The sequence below is a fragment of the Microcaecilia unicolor genome, chromosome 3 (genome assembly GCF_901765095.1).
Source record: "Microcaecilia unicolor chromosome 3, aMicUni1.1, whole genome shotgun sequence".
Taxonomy (NCBI): Eukaryota; Metazoa; Chordata; class Amphibia; order Gymnophiona; family Siphonopidae; genus Microcaecilia; species Microcaecilia unicolor.
Window position 1 is genome coordinate 155,330,188 of NC_044033.1, and position 16,466 is coordinate 155,346,653.

The window sequence follows — 16,466 nt, forward strand, 5'->3', positions numbered from 1 at the left end:
GGTAGACGTGAATCGCTTGTTTACTCTTTCCAAAAATACTAGGACTAGGGGACACGCAATGAAGATAGAAAGTAGTAAATTTAAAATGAATCGGAGATATTTATTCACTCAACGTGTAATTAAACTCTGGAATTAGTTGCCAGAGAATGTCGTAAAAGCTGTTAGCTTAGCGGGGTTTAAAAAAGATTTGGATAGCTTCCTAAAGGAAAAGTCCATAGACCATTAGTAAAATGGACTTGGGGGAAAATCCACTTATTGCTAGAATAAGCAGCATAAAATGTATTGCATTGTTTTGGATTGGCAACTGTTGGAAACAGGATGCTGGGCTTGACGGACCTTTGGTCTGTCCCAGTATGGCAATACTTATGTACTTAACATACACACCCCATACAGCCCCATGTACTCAATCACACATTCTCTGCCCTATTAAGATACACTTTACTAAGTCTCTTCCCACTGAGATCTCCAGACAGCCATGACTGAGTCTGTGAATGGAGGAAGAGGAAACATGCCACTGTGTTTTATTGAGTTTGAACTTCATTTCATATTAAATTGCCACATTGAGCCTGCAAATAGATGGGAAAATGTGGGATACAAATGCAATAAATAATAATAACATATTCAAGCATAAGGACAGAGGCAAACAGGAATAACCACAAGGCAAAGGCCCCCTCACCCTTCTGGGCCAGCAAAGTTGCCAAGGCCAGTGTTGGGGAGGGGTGCCAAAAGGGAAGTTGCCCTGGACTTCAAGGCAACAGGGGGCCCCAAGCCTGCCTAAATCTGAAAGAAATGCTGCTTGTTGGTGGGCTTGGTGCCCCCATTTAAATTTTTTACCTTTCACCTTAGCACATTTAACACCAGACCTGAAAGGTTCCCTGTGCTATCTGAATATGTCACCTGAGACACACAAAAGGTGGAAGGATTGAGTGCAAAATGACAAACTGGGTGGGAAGCTTGAGCTTACATATTGTACCAGACCTGTTTTTTGTAAACAAGGATACACAGTTTAAAAAAAAAAGTTGTTTCTTTATATTTAGTTTCTCCTGCTGAATTTTAAATAGTAATTTGTGAAGGCAGCTCAGAAGCCACAGATTCTGGGGGACCTGGATGCACTCAAATGGAGACTGAAGGTCAGCAAAATCTTCCAGAAATAAAAGAAAAGAAACTTCAAACAGATACATTCCATAGGAAAGAAAAAAAAATAATTCAATAATAGTTACCTGGTAGTAGTTTATGGTACAGGTGAAAAACTGGGACACTAATGGTCTTGCTAGAAGACTCAGATCCTGAAGAGCTGCCCAATTTGTCTGCCATCACTCTCCCTCGTCTGGATGGTGGACGAGAGAGTGCAGATGAGACTGCTCTCTTTGATTGAGACTTCAAACCTAACAAAGGTAGGGACACTCAGCATCAATATACTGTGTGTTATACAACTTCTATATGTACCAGCTCTTCACTATTGTTCTATATGTCAGGAAATACTTTGGAATTGAAGTTTTATGGACAAGACTGTCCAGATGCTGGACACTTACTTTCCTTCATTTCTACACATACAGTATATGTATGCAGGTATATCATCCCCCACAAACTGCAGATTGTCTACCCATGAGTACTCTCTCATTCAGGATGCTAAGGATAGTCTCTCCTTTTACTTTGAAATCTAGCACAATGGCCTTTTCTTTTTAAATACCTTTACTTTGTTATTCTGGAGACGATCAAAATTGAGATTCTAGGATTAGCAAGTGGAAAGAATAGCAATTGTACAGATTGTATACAACGTTCTTCTGATAAGGGATATTGCTTAAATTTTATGCCCTTAGAGCTGAGAAATCTCTTCGCTGATGCATGGAAACAAGTCTCATATATATTCATTTTAGATATTCCCCCCCCCTTCAAAAAAAATTGTGTTTGTGATACAAAGACCAGAATCTACAATTCCTAGATTATTTATTGGTGAGGAAGAATATTACAAATGAATTTTACACGTAATTCTAATTCAGCTGCTTCGCCTGGTGGATGAAAGGAAAATAGAATGAGGCAAAGGGAAAGAATGTGGAGGTGGGCAGAAGGGGAGGAGAAAATGTAGAGGTGGGTGGTGGGGGAGGGGAGAATGTGGGGGGTAGGATACCAACAGTGTAAGTGATTGGTAAAATGGGGTCAGAATGCTTGTATACCAAGAGCTGTGTACTCTATGCTCCCTCTCCACTAAACACAAAGCTGCTCATCCCACCAATCAATTGAATGCAATACACGCACTGCCACAAACCCCCAACCCACTCACCCATTTAAGTCTGTGCACTTATCCCCCTTTCACCTTACCCTCCCCATATTCCTCCACCCCTCTCCACACACCCTACACCCTCACATTCTGCTACACCCCCCCTCACACCTTCCCTAGACACACCTACTTCCCCTCCTCAACTTCCACTGCATTCCAATAAAGGGTACTCCTACAGAGGCATTATCATGAATCTGGTAGCAGGATCTGCGCTCCCTGCTGACAGTAGAAAGCAGGGTTAGCCCAAGTACAGATCAAAAGAACCTGTTGGCAGGGATCCTACTTCCCACTGTCAGATGAAAAGAGACATGAAACTGTGGAAGAAAAGAGTAGCAGTACTTGCAAGTGAGCTCCAAACCCTCACTAGCAAAAGAAATAAGCAAGGCTCCACCAAGTGAAAGATCAGCTTCTTCAGTCCTGCTGTTGTGGAGCTGGGCAGAGTGAACAACTCTGGACTGGGAGAGAGAGATTTGAGGTCTGCTGTGCTTGGTAACATCTTGTCTATTTGGCAACTGTAACTACACTTTGCCCATAAGCAGAGACATATTCCTGTATGCAAATAAGTTAAGCATATTTTATCCATTTTTGCTGATTTACCGAGTGTTATCTGCATATATCACTGTGACACAAAAAGAACTATAGTAGCCATGGCAAGCAGCAAGAACTGTGAGATAGTTGTGAAGAGTTTACAGTATAGGTTGCCTAGCAGCTTGGAAGGCAGCAGAAACTATGGGCTGGCTGTGAAGAGCTCACTCTATAGGCTGCCTAGACCTAATTGTGAATAGACTACAGTATAGAGCAACATATGCAGCTTCCCCATTAGAGCTCATTGTAACAAATTAATCAAGTATATCATAAGAAACACATACTAAAATGTAAATAAAACACGTGTACAAAACATAGCGTAGTTTATTACATCAGCCTGTAAAGTTGAGATCAGCTAAATTATATAGTTTACTGAACTTAGAAATGAATGGTTTGCCCATATTAAAACATGTTGACATCCAATTTCCAAAATACTACTTATGGTGTCAGGGGATATAAATTATATCTTATAAAAATGACTGAACTATTAAATGCCATTTCCATTAAGCCTTTCACACTGTTGTGATAAACACTTCAAAAACAGGACTTACAGTTAATACAGGAAGAGGAACAGGCTATACTGAGCCTCTTATTTTATATCAACAAATTTATAAATGTCCAAAAACTCTTTCTCAGTACTTTAAGAGTTTCTTAAAGGAGGTGAATCAGCTTTTCAGTTTGATTGTTGCCTACCTGGATCTTGTTTTTACACTTAAAATTTCTCAACACAAAGATACCGTTAACACATACATACCAGAGGCAACAACAACACTATAATTATCCTGAAAGCCATTTTCAGCCTTAGCCTTTTCTTTCTCCTCATGATTTTTTTCTTTGTCATCCTTCTGTTCATTAATTAGTTTTGCAGTGATACTTGGAGTATCTATAAGGGAGAAAGGCAGTTTAATATATTTATAAATTCAAATGCATATATTGCTTATTTTGAACAGCCTACCATTCAAAGTAGTTTACAATGAAAGTTACATAAAAATCACAATAAAATGCAATGGTCTTATAAATATTACAAAAAATGACATTAAATCTAAATTTAATACAAGATCATCAAGAAATAGAACAAACAAGATCAACAAATAGAACCGAACAAAAAAAAAAAATCATATTGCAGACATTATCAAGAGAAAGGTGTGTTAGTCAATGAGAACTGAGGATCTGCCTTAGCCGCTAACCCTCTCTTCCCAAGCCATGCTCACTTTTTGACCAAGCCCTGCCCCTCCCTCTTTTGGTAACATAGCTCCACCCATCCATGCTCCTTTTCCAAGATGGTGGCATCCACTTCCTGTGATGTCACAAATCCAAGATGAGTATACTAAACCACATGAAAGGAAATGGTGTCAGTCATCAGACACTGCCCCCTACAGGTATGGAGCATGTGCAAGCACTGAGCCTGTACATTTTGGTTTCTTTTATTTTCTCAGTCCTTAAAAGTGTGTTTCTACAGTGATTGAAAGTGAATTACTCAGTCTCCATCTGAGAACTTCACATCTCATTATCTCTCAAATACAGTTTTCAGGAACAAAAAGCATTTCAGCCTTCAGACCAAGAGGGGAAAAATTATTATGTGCTCTCCGGGGGTGCAAACTGAACCTGGCTGATTTTTAAAAGAAAGTAAACCTTTCACTGTATGACTCCTTTTTTTTACTCTCTTTATCAGCTCTCTTTTTTACTCTCATTATCTCTGTGCATATATATACACATATACACTTTTCGCAAAAGTATACTAGTGTAGGAAACAAAATAAATGTTACACTATTTCTTTGGTTTTCACTTGCTTGAACAGTATTTTAAATAACTTTAAAATAATTTCAAAGATGCAAGACTGACACCGCATGCCGTCATTAACTTGAAACCCTGAGAGAAAAGGCTCCCACCACTAGTAAACATCCTGTCAAACCACAGTAGGCAGGGCAGCCCCTCCCCAAACCCCCTCTGCAAAACTCTCAGTCATCCATTACAGCTAAATCCACCCCTCCCCTCTCCTACTGTTAGATGCAGCATTCTCCTACATAAGTGTGACAGGGTAGTTTATATGACAAAATAAAATTTCTATTTGTCTGTAACAAAAATAACTGGTTACTTTTTTCTGATTTTAAGTAAGGGGAAAGTGTAGCCATGTAATTTTAAAAGCCAAAACTGGGCACTGGCACTTTAGGGTCATCTCTGTATACTCACAATAAAATAAAATATTGTCTTTTTACATCTGCTTTCTAGTGTTGGAACATATAGCTCCTATGAGGTAATGTACAAGAAAAAGCTTAGCAGAATTTACTTCTACCCAAGCAGATGGCGAATTAGCGAACATTTTGGAGTTATAATGCAACACTTTCACTAATCGTATACACATGCCCGTGGACATCACACACAGGATTAATACTTTGTATCTCTACCCAGACATCATGAAGCATCAGTTAGTAGGAGATCATTTTGTACTGCTATTGCGCTGTGTCCTGGCTAAAGGGGAAAGGAATGAGGTTATCACCTTCATTTATAAGCCATACGCAACATCACCACAACCATTTTGAATCACATCAACAGTGCGAAGCAGACAGGCTTGGGACTGAAGAGCCATTAAAAAAAAAAAAAGCGGTCAGATGCTTTTGGAAGGACCGCCCAAACAAAATAAAAGAAAGAAACCCAGATGCGATGTTAACATTTTTGCACGCTACTGATATCCCTTTTTATTGCATATACGTCACACTAAATGATTTCTGATCTTTAAATAAAATGTAATATTAAACAAAGGGATACTGAGTAACATGACACAGTTTTTAAATTATTATATAATTTAAGGATCAAAGTTATTCAACAGTCATCTCACACACGTGAAAAAATAAATGCTTAGTTAATCAATTGACCACATTTAATTGTTCATTAGATCCAGCTGACTGAAAACAGCCAAGCTTGATTACAACCAGCCCTGTTGAATCTAAACATCATTATATATTGAACCTTGCCATAAGAGTGGAGTAGTCACCACAAAGATTTTACAAGAATGCTATGCCACAATCAAAAAAATTTTTCAAAAGAGAAAAAAGTTGTTGAAATATCGTGTCTGGAAAAGGTTACAAAGCTATTTCTAAAGCTCTTGGACCTCACCAAACCACATAAAAAAACCATTATCTCCAAACAGAGAAGACCTGGAACAGTGAAAATCTTCCCAGGAGTGGCTGGCCTGCAAAAATTACTCCAAGTGTGCTGCGAAAACTCATCTGAGAAGACACAAAACATTCCAGAAGAACATTCAAAGAACTACAGGCCTCTAGTCTCAGCTAATATTTTTTTATTTTTGTTACATTTGTACCCCGCGCTTTCCCACTCATGGCAGGCTCAATGCGGCTTACATATTATATATAGGTACTTATTTGTACCTGGGGCAATGGAGGGTTAAGTGACTTGCCCAGAATCACAAGGAGCTGCCTGTGCCTGAAGTGGGAATTGAACTCAGTTCCTCAGTTCCCCAGGACCAACGTCCACCACCCTAACCACTAGGCCACTCCTCCACTCATATCATGACTCCACAATAAGGAAGACTGGACAAAAATGGTGCTCATGGGAAAGTAGCTCAACAGAAATTGCTGCTATCTAACAGCCACATCAACTATCGTCTAATTTGTCAGCTCTCAGCTGGTTGATCACCAAGCCTTTTTTGATTATGCTCTATGGACAGATGACTCAAAAGTCAAACATGCTGGTGGTGGTGTGGGAATTGCTTATTGCCTCAGATCCTGGAAAACTTGCCATTATTGAAGGACCCATGAAATCTGCACTGTACTGGAAAATTCTTAAAGAGATTCTTTGCTCTTCTGTCTATGAGCTGAAGCTTAAGTGAAATTTGGTCATGCAGCAAGCCAATGATCCAAAACACAAAAGCAAATCTACATCTGAATGACGGAGGAGAAAAAGAATTAACATTTTGACTGGCTTAATCAAAGTCCTGACTTGAACCCAATAGAGATGCTGTGGCAAGACCTGAAACAACCAATTCAGGCACAAAAACTTATGAATGTGAATTAAAGCATAGTAACATGGTAAATGACGGCAGATAAAGAACTGAATGGTCTATCCAGTCTGCCCAACAGTAACACTCTATCAATTCATGGTCCATCCAGTCTGTCCAACAGTCACACTCATCAATTCATGATTAAATTAACAATGAATATGATGATACATACTTTATCATGAGTCTTTCTTTGGTGTTTCTGGGGGACACAGACCGTAAAAGTCTGCCTGGCTCTGTTCTTATATTTCATCTACTGGAGTTGCCATCAAAGCTCACTCCATCCTATCAAATCTGTCTTGTCATTGCGAGACCCAGAACGTAAAAGTGTGCCCAGCACTGTCCTCGGTTCCAGCTACTGAAGTTGCCACTGAAGCCCTTTCCAGCCTATCCTAAACTGGATTGCCATATACAGACACAGACCTACAAGTTTGCCTGGCACTTGCCTTAGTTCTTCACAGCCAGAGTAGCCGACCAAGCGCCACTCACACATTCACCCCCTGCAGCCATTTAAGATTTTCTTTTTTTTAATTTATTTTTGTTTTCTACCATCTGTTTTCTAATAGGGTTCCTATGTATTCATCCCATGCCTTTTTGAATTGTCTCTGTTTTTGTCTCAACCACCTCCCTCGGGAGGGCATTCCAGGCATCGACCACCATCTCCGTGAAAAAGAATTTCCCGACACTAAGTCTACCAACCCGCAACATCAGCTCATGTCCTCTAGTTTTACCATTTCCCCTTCTCTGGAAGAGATTTGTTTCTATATAAATACTTTTCAAGTACAGTGCAATCCACTTAAGTGCAAGGCTCTGGGACCAAAGAAATATATGCAGTTAACCGGAGTGTGCACTTAACCGTTGTGACCCAAAGAAGCTTGACATCTGATAAACATATGTACAGTACTGTTTATTATACATACAGTATAAGGTCTCCGTTAACTGACGTTATACAGTCTCCGTTAACTGACATTAGGCTTAATTGAAGTAATCAGTCATGATCCTCTGTACACTCTTGTGTCTGTGAGTTCCATAGACTACGTCTGCCAGATGGTAAAAACTGTCATAGCACTGACATCCAGTGGCCTCCAGATAGGCCCGCACGGTGTTGAGACTCTCCAGCGCTCTTGCAAAAGTGACAGCAGGTTGTTGAATTTCATCAGCATGTGCCTCACTGCTCATTTCATCATCGGTTTCATCATCAGCCGTTGCCTGCGTATAGGAGCATATCTGGACATCAGTGCTGTCGTCAGCTGTTTGTAGATCGTAATCAACAGCTACATAGTGATGAAACTCCTCTTCAGTAACACAGGCTGGGATGTCAATAGCCTGTTCATCTGACGCGTTTGCAACAGTTGCATCTGTTTTGTCCCTCTCCACATCCTTAACAAAGCTTGCCGGCTTGTAGCAGTTCACAATGGTTGCCAGTGTAACATGATCTGTTCATCTGACGCGTTTGCAAAAGCTGCATCTGTTTCGTCCCTCTTCACATCCTTAACAATGGTTGCCCGCTTGTAGCAGTTCACAATGGTTGCCTGTGTAACATGATTTCAGGCTTCTTTCTGCATATGTAGGGAATCCAACAGTGATAGATTATGAGCCAGTTCAACAGCACATTTATCCTTCACAGTCTGGTCATCCATAATGCTCATCAGACGACGTAGCACAAAAGCCCGATAATGTTGTTTGAAATTGGCTATTATGCCCTGATCCATAGGTTGGGTCAGAGAGGTAGTGTTTGGTGGCAGAAAGACAACCTTGACGTTAGACAGTCTGACATCATCACTGAGTGCAGCACAATTATCAGAAAGCAGCAAAATCTGACGCTTTTGTGCCTGCATTCTAGCGTCTAACTTCTTTAGCCACAGCTTCCAAGTTTCCCCAATCATCCATGAATTTGCATTAGTTTCGTATGACACAGGAAGTCGCTTAACATTCTTGAAACAACAGGGCTGTTTGCTTTTTCCAATGACGAGGGATTCCAACTTCTCACTCCCATCCATATTGCAGCAAAGGAGGATCGTCAGTCGCTCCTTCAACGTTTTACCTCCTGTAGTTTCGGCTTGTTTGAATGCAAGTGTTCCATCAGGAATCGCTCGCCAGTAGAGACCGTTTTCGTCAGCATTGAAAATGTCACGAGGTGCAAACTCGTTCAAGATGGTAGGAAGAACTGAAACAACCCAATTTTCAGCACCAAAGTCATTAGCGTCTTGTATTTCACCATGCTGTCTCTTGAATTTTATGTTGTTCCTCTCCTTCCATCTTTCCAACCATCCAACAGTGGCTTTGAATTCAGTTAGTCCAAGACTTTCAGCTAGCTGATTAGCTTTCTCCATAGGCAGTGGACCACTGACAGGAAATTGTCTGCTCCTGACTTGAGAAAACCACCGAAGAAGAGCATCTTCTACCTCCTCAGCTTTTCCTGCCCGTTTTCGTTTCCGGTGTGGATTTGTATTGTTTTGCCAGTATTCCAGAAGCTGGTCTTTCTGCTTCAAGATATGTGAAATTTGACTGGGAGTGACACCATGTTCTTTAGCAATAGATGCTTGACTTTGTTTTCTAATTTTTTAAGAACTTCTAGTCGTTCAGCCAGTGTTAAAGTCTTACAGTTGCGTGGCGGCGACTCCAGTGTCCGCTCTAGCAACATTCTTTCGCTAATTCTGCCTGTGGCAGTTAACCAACGAGATTTCAAATTTACCGCCCCTTTGTCTCTTGCCAATTGGCTTCCATATTCCGTGCATGAGCTTATGCGGAGTCTTTCCTGCATAGGCGCGGTCTTAACCCACGCATATAAGCGAATCTTGCACTTATCAGTGGTGCGCTAAACCGAAGTTTGTCCCCATAGAAACTGATGGTGCCAAAAACAGGACCGAAGTACGGCATGCAGTTAAACAGAGCATGCACTTACTCCTGATGCAAGCTTTGTAGGCCGAAACACAGCTGTGTCGAGTCTTGCTCATCGATCAATAAATAGTGATTTTTTATCTGGAGCTTCGTCCATTTTTTTAATTCAACTTCGCTGTTTTGTTCTACAATCTATATCCTTGCGAGGATTTGTTTCTTCTGTTTTTGCATAGTGTAATAATGGCAACATTACAGCATGGAGATTAATACAAAAAAATAAAAAATCAGCCATTTTACGACTGCAGCAAGAACGGCCTTAGAATGTGGTACAAACCTGTGCAAGGGTGCAAATAAGGCCACTTTTTGCCACAGCTTAAAGGACCCCTACGTGACATGTGAGGTGCACTACCTTTAAACCAGGCAAGCAAATTACCAAGCAATCTGTACATCCATCAGCCATCCAGCTATTCATGTTCCTAAAGATCAAACCGTCAACTAAAACAGCAGCCTCAACTCTTCTATCCTAGTTTATAATTTCCACGACAACATTGCTGTATAAAATTCTTAAAAGCTCCTTTAGCTATCCATATTACGAACCTAAGAAAATACGTATCCTGCCATGCTAGTTTATTCACTTATATTCTGATTATACCTATGCAGAGAACAATAAACATATATAATCAATACATAATATGAAAACCAAACAAATGTCAAACATACAACCAATTCAGATAGGATCTCTGCATCATAACCAATTTATTCCTTTCTGCCTGCCTCTATGACAACGCTACAGACTACTTACTGAACAATTCCCAAGGCAAGCATCACACCAATACATATAAAGCATTAACAACTAAAGAATAACTCAGGAAAAGAGACTGATTTCAAGAATGTAGATAATAACAATCCTACCATGTTACATAGTAACATAGTAGATGAAGGGAGAAAAAGACCTGCACGGTCCATCCACTCTGCCCAACAAGATAAACTCATATGTGCTACTTTTTGTGTATACCTTACCTTGATTTGTATCTGCCATTTTCAGGGCACAGACCGTAGAAGTCTGCCCAGCACTAGCTCCGCCTCCCACCACCGGCTCTGCCACCCAATCTCCGCTAAGCTTCCGAGTATCCATTCCTTCTGAACAGGATTCCTTTATGTTAATCCCACACATGTTTGAATTCCGTTACCGTTTTCATCTCCACCACCTCCCGCAGGGAGGGCATTCCAAGTATCCATCACTCTCTTCGTGAAAAAATACTTCCTGACATTTTTCTTGAGTCTGCCCCCATTCAATCTCATTTCATGTCCTCTAGTTCTACCGCCTTCTCATCTACGGAAAAGGTTCATTTGTGGATTAATACCTTTCAAATATTTTTTTATTTTTATTTGTTGCATTTGTATCCCACATTTTCCCACCTATTTGCAGGCTCAATGTGGCTTACATAGTTACCGTTAAGGCGCTTGCCCAGTCGGTTGTTAACAAATGCAAGGTTGTATAGTGATCGAATGAGGTATGTGTGGAGGAAAGGATGAAGATTGTGTGTTGTCCAGTACGATCATTAGGCATGCTATGTTTTGGGTGAAGAGGTTTACGTAGGATCATTGGGGTAGGACTTTTTGAAGAGGTTGGGTTTTAGTGATTTCCTACAGTTCAGGTGGTCATGGATTGTTTTCACAACTTTTGGGAGGCCATTCCATAGTTGTGTGCTTATGTAGGAGAAGCCGGATGCGTAGGTTGTTTTGTATTTCAATTCGGGTAGTTTAGGTATGATCTTGCAGACCCGACTCTGTTTCTTATTGGTAGGTCTATGAGGTCTATCATGTATCCTGGGACTATGCCATATATGATTTTGTGGACTAGAGTGCAGATTTTGAAGCTGATCCGTTCTTTGATTGGGAGCCAATGCAGTTTTTCTCGGAGGGGTTTGGCACTTTCAAAGCATGTTTTGCTGAATATCAGCCTGGCTGCTGTATTTTGGGAGGTCTGTATCTCAACAGGCCCCCATAGAATAGTGGCTCAAACTCCTTAAATCACATCCCCATTTTTCTAATCATTAATGCTTTCACAGCTCTACCCCACAAAACTGTCAAATGTTAAAATCGTATTACAAAGAACTACAATTAAAGTTACAACAAACTTCTGAGAAGTTTTGAGAGAAGAGGACATCTCTTTGGGTAAGTGACATTACTTTATTCTGAGATTGGCAACTTAAAGATTAGGGTTTAAAAGAGGAATTATAGGATATTGATAAACACAGTTAGAAATTTAAAATAAAAAAAAGGCAAGCAAACCTTTTAGCTGGATCAGAGAGGTAAACACAGTTAGAAATTTAAAATAAAAAAAAGGCAAGCAAACCTTTTAGCTGGATCAGAGAGGTAGTGTTTGGTGGCAGAAAGACAACCCTTCTCCCCATAGTTTTAAAACTTGAAGTTTCTGCCACAGCATTAACAGATAGTCTCTAGAAGGCAAAGAAGGGCCCAGTGTAGTCCTCATTCCCACCCATCCCTAGCTCAACTCTTTATTTATAGCCAATTATTCTAATTAAAACACCAAGAGGGGAATTTTCAATTTTCATTAGTTTTAATTACATTAGTTTCTAAGCAGCAAACCCTAAATAAATTACAAATTACACCAGTCGTAAGGATCATTATATTCATCTGATATCCATAGTACCTTAAGAAGTTTTAATTAAACAACTCTATAATACCAAGATGCAGACAGTAGCCCAGCAGCGAGAGGGGTGCTATCCAGTCTCTTGCATTGAGTGTCACATGTAAGGTTATCTCCCAGTTGGTGAGATATCATATGTGTGTGCTCAATGCAAAGAGCTCCTAGCTCTCAGAGAACGAGCCAGTTCTCTCGCGACGAGAGTAGCAGACTTGGAGGAGCTAAGGGAGACAGAGAGGTACATAGAGGAGGCCTACAGGGACATTGTAGAGAAGTCCCACTACCAATCTGGCAGCCCCTGTGCTGCCTTGGAGGAGGGAGGCCTTCTAAAAGGACAGCATCACCCTGGTGCAGCTGGAAGTAGTCCTATAGACAGGACCAGCACACCAGGGAATGCAAAATCCTCTCAAATCAAGGATGTGTCCCCAGGAGCAACTGCCCAGGTGGGAAGGGTTAGGACAGCTGTTGTAGTTGGTGATTCGATTGTTAGGCATGTACATAGCTGGAGGCTGGTGGACATGCCTGTCTGGTGCGAAGGTGGTGAACCATACGCGTCAAGATAGGATTTTAGACAGTGCTGGGGAGCAGCTGGCTGTCTTGATACATGTGAATACCAATGACATAGGAAAATGTGGGAGAGATGTTCTGGAAGCCAAATTTAGGCTCTTAGGTAGAAAGCTCAAATCCAGAACCTCTAGGGTAACATTTTCTGAAGTGCTACCCGTTCCACGCGCAGGGCCCAAGAGACAGACAGAGCTCTGGAGTCTCAATGCGTGGATGAGACGATGATGCAAGGAGGAGGGTTTTGATTGTTAGGAACTGGGCAACATTCTGGAGAAGGGGGGAGCCAATTCCGAAAGGATGGGCTCCACCTTGACCAGGGTGGGACCAGGCTGCTGGCATCGGCATTTAAAAAGGAGATGGAGCATCTTTTAAACTAGAAACTGGGGGAAGGCCAACAGTCTCTCAAAAGCACATGGTTCGGAATAAGGTATCTTTCAAAGATATCACCAAAATATGGAAGAAAGGGTATCCCGATAGTGAGGTTGCAAAAGAGTAGATCAGGTGTCCTTAAATAAAAATAAAAATCAAATTAATACTGTCAAGTACTGAGCATGATGTAAATAGGAACAACAAACATAGTTTGAAATGTCTATATGTGAATGCCAGAAGCATAAGAAATAAGATGGGAGAATATATTCCACTAAATGAAAAATTAGATATAAAAGGCATCTCTGAGACCTGGTGGAAGGAGGTTAACCAGTGGGACACTGTCATACCAGGGTAAAAATTATATTGTAGTGATAGGGTGGATCGAATTGGTGGAGGGGTAGCATTGTATGTTAAGGTGGGCCTTTAATCAAATATATTGAAAATCCTGCAGGAAACAAAACACACCTTGGAATCCCTATGGATTGAAATTCTGTGTGTAAAGGGGTACAGGATAGTGACATGAGTGTACTACCGTCCGCCTGGCCAGGACGAGCAGATGTAGAAATGTTAAAGGAAACTAGGGATCGCAAACAAACTGGGCAACACAATAATAATGGGTGATTTCAATTACCCCAATATTGCCTGGGTAAATGTAATATCAGGGCATGCTACGGAGGTAAAACTCCTTGACGAAATCAAGGACTGCTTTATGGACAAGAGAAGAAAAAATTCTAGACCCAGTCCTTAGTGGAGCGCATGATCTGGTGTGGGAGGTAATGGTGATGGGCCGATTGATAGTGATCATAATATGATCAGATTTGATATTAGCTCTGGAGTAAGTACACACAGGAAATCCAATACATTAGCGTTTAACTTTCAAAAAGGAGACTATGAGAAGAACAGTGAAAAAAAAAAAAACTTAGAGGAGCAGCTTCAAGGGTTAAAAACTTACATCAGGTGTGGATGTTGTTCAAAAACACCATCCTGGAAGCCCAGGCCAAATATATTCCGTGTATTAAAAAAGGAGGGAGGAGGACCAAACAACAGCCGGCATAGATAAAAAATGAGGTGAAGGAAGCTATTAGAGCAAAAATATTATCCTTCATAAAATGAAAGAAGGAAATGACTGAAAATATTAACTAACAGCATAAGGAATGGCCAGTCAAATGCAAAGCGATGATAAGGAAGGCAAAGAGGGACTTTGAAAAAAAGATTGCGTTGGAGGCAAAAACACACAAAAAGTTTTGTAGGTATATTAAAAGCAAGAAGCCGCCAAAAGAATCGGTTGGACCACTAGATGACCAAGGGGTAAAAGGGGCAATCAGGGAAGGCAAAGCCAAAGCACACAGATTAAATGAATTCTTTGCTTTGGTCTTCATCGATGAAGATTTGGGAGAGATACTGGTACCAGAAATGGTATTCAAAGCTGAGGAGTCGGAGAAACTGAATGAAATCTCTATAAACCTGGAGAATGTAAGGGGGGAATCCGACAAATTGACGAGTAGCAAATCTCCTGGACCGGATGTTATCCATCCCAGAGTACTGATAAAACAGATCACCACCACATAGCAATTTATGATATTTTAAATGCTGTTGCTGCAACCAATCCTGGAAAGAGAAACACTGACAGATGTCTTAGATGTAAAGCAATTTACACCTATTTTACTGCTAATATCACAATGTGTATCCATTGCCCCCCCCAAAAAATGTAAATAAATTGCAAAAAAATTAAAAATAAATAAATTTAAACTTGCCTGAAACACGATCCAGAACTTCTACTAATGTTGTTGAAATTGGCAAGTGAAGGGTGCGGAACTTATGGCCTGCTCCATACATCGGGTGCTGGATAACATGGCTAGTAGCATTAATTCTACCTTTGTACAACTATAAAAATAAAGAATAATATTATTGTTCCAGGGTTCAAAAATAGTCCCTCATTTGTTTATTAATCTGTACAACTTATTTTACTTCCTACGTAGCAATATACAGTGCAACCTGGAGAACAAACCATAAAGTAAACCTAATCAATTCAACATGTAAAATGAGTACAGTATGTAAGCTAGCTCATTATATCTGGTTAAGGTTGTATATTATGTTGTATAATTGTAGTGTGGGAGGGAGGTAAAAATGGGTTGGAAGTACAATGTGCCCATTACAGATCCCTTCCAACTCTGATTTATTGTACCATGCTTGGGAACCCACACTAGTCAGCATGTAAACAAATAAACAAAATAATACTATCACATGTAAAATAATATGGTGGCAGTCCTTATTATGGTGAAAAGTACATCTGCTGCACATGAAGGAGAAAAAAAATCATTGATAATATATGTATGTATATAAATGACCAACCAGCTTTCTAATTTATTTTTGGTTAGGAGGTAAGCAGTTCTGTGTGTTATACCTGGCTCAATTCAATTATGTATATGCAAATCACTAAAGTTGTACATAAATCTTATAACATCAGTCTTGAACAGATGAGGTAATATCAATTATTGATCTTACCTCATATTTCACTATTGTAATGCTTTGTATTAGGGAGTTTATAAGGGTGATGACCAACTTCAGTCAATGCACTGCTGCTGCTAGACTGATTTTTAGAACAAAGAAATATGATAGAGTAACTGATGAGGTTACACATTGGTTGCTAATTCAAGCTCAGGGCTTTTTGAGTTGTTTGGTTTTTTTTTTTTTAAGTGTTTTATATATATTTTTTAACTTGCTTCAAAGTTTCAACCCAGAGTATTTTTCACAGTGTTATATCTTCACTTACATCTAAACAGTCATGGAGTTGGCACTGTTTACTCAAATGTCCATCTAAGCTTTGGAATGGTTTCTCTTCTATGGGAGCTTTCATTGGGCTATGAAAACTTTTTATATTCCAAAGTATTATGCTAATGATAATTAAATTTTATTTTACTATCTGATTTTGTTTTAATCTATAGGGGGTCTTTTACTAAGATGCGCTAGCGTTTTTAGCTTGCACTAAAAATCAGCTGGTGCCACACGCTGAGATGCCTATTATATTCTTATGGGCATCTCAGGATCTAGCACCAGTTGATTTTTAGCACTACTTAAAACCACTAGCACACCTTAATAAAAAGACCCCCATTAAGAACAGAATGGATGTTACAATAGTATAC

The 16,466-nt window shown here is 40.0% G+C and overlaps 1 protein-coding gene across 1 annotated transcript in view; it reads right to left on the reverse strand.

The window, feature by feature from the left end:
• Nucleotides 1-16,466, reverse strand: part of BIRC6 (baculoviral IAP repeat containing 6) — a 965,314-nt gene that overhangs the window by 393,093 nt on the left and 555,755 nt on the right. The window contains 3 exon segments of the mRNA XM_030196513.1: nt 1,221-1,385; nt 3,618-3,746; nt 15,078-15,207. Of these exon segments, the coding sequence (XP_030052373.1) occupies nt 1,221-1,385; nt 3,618-3,746; nt 15,078-15,207 (424 nt within the window).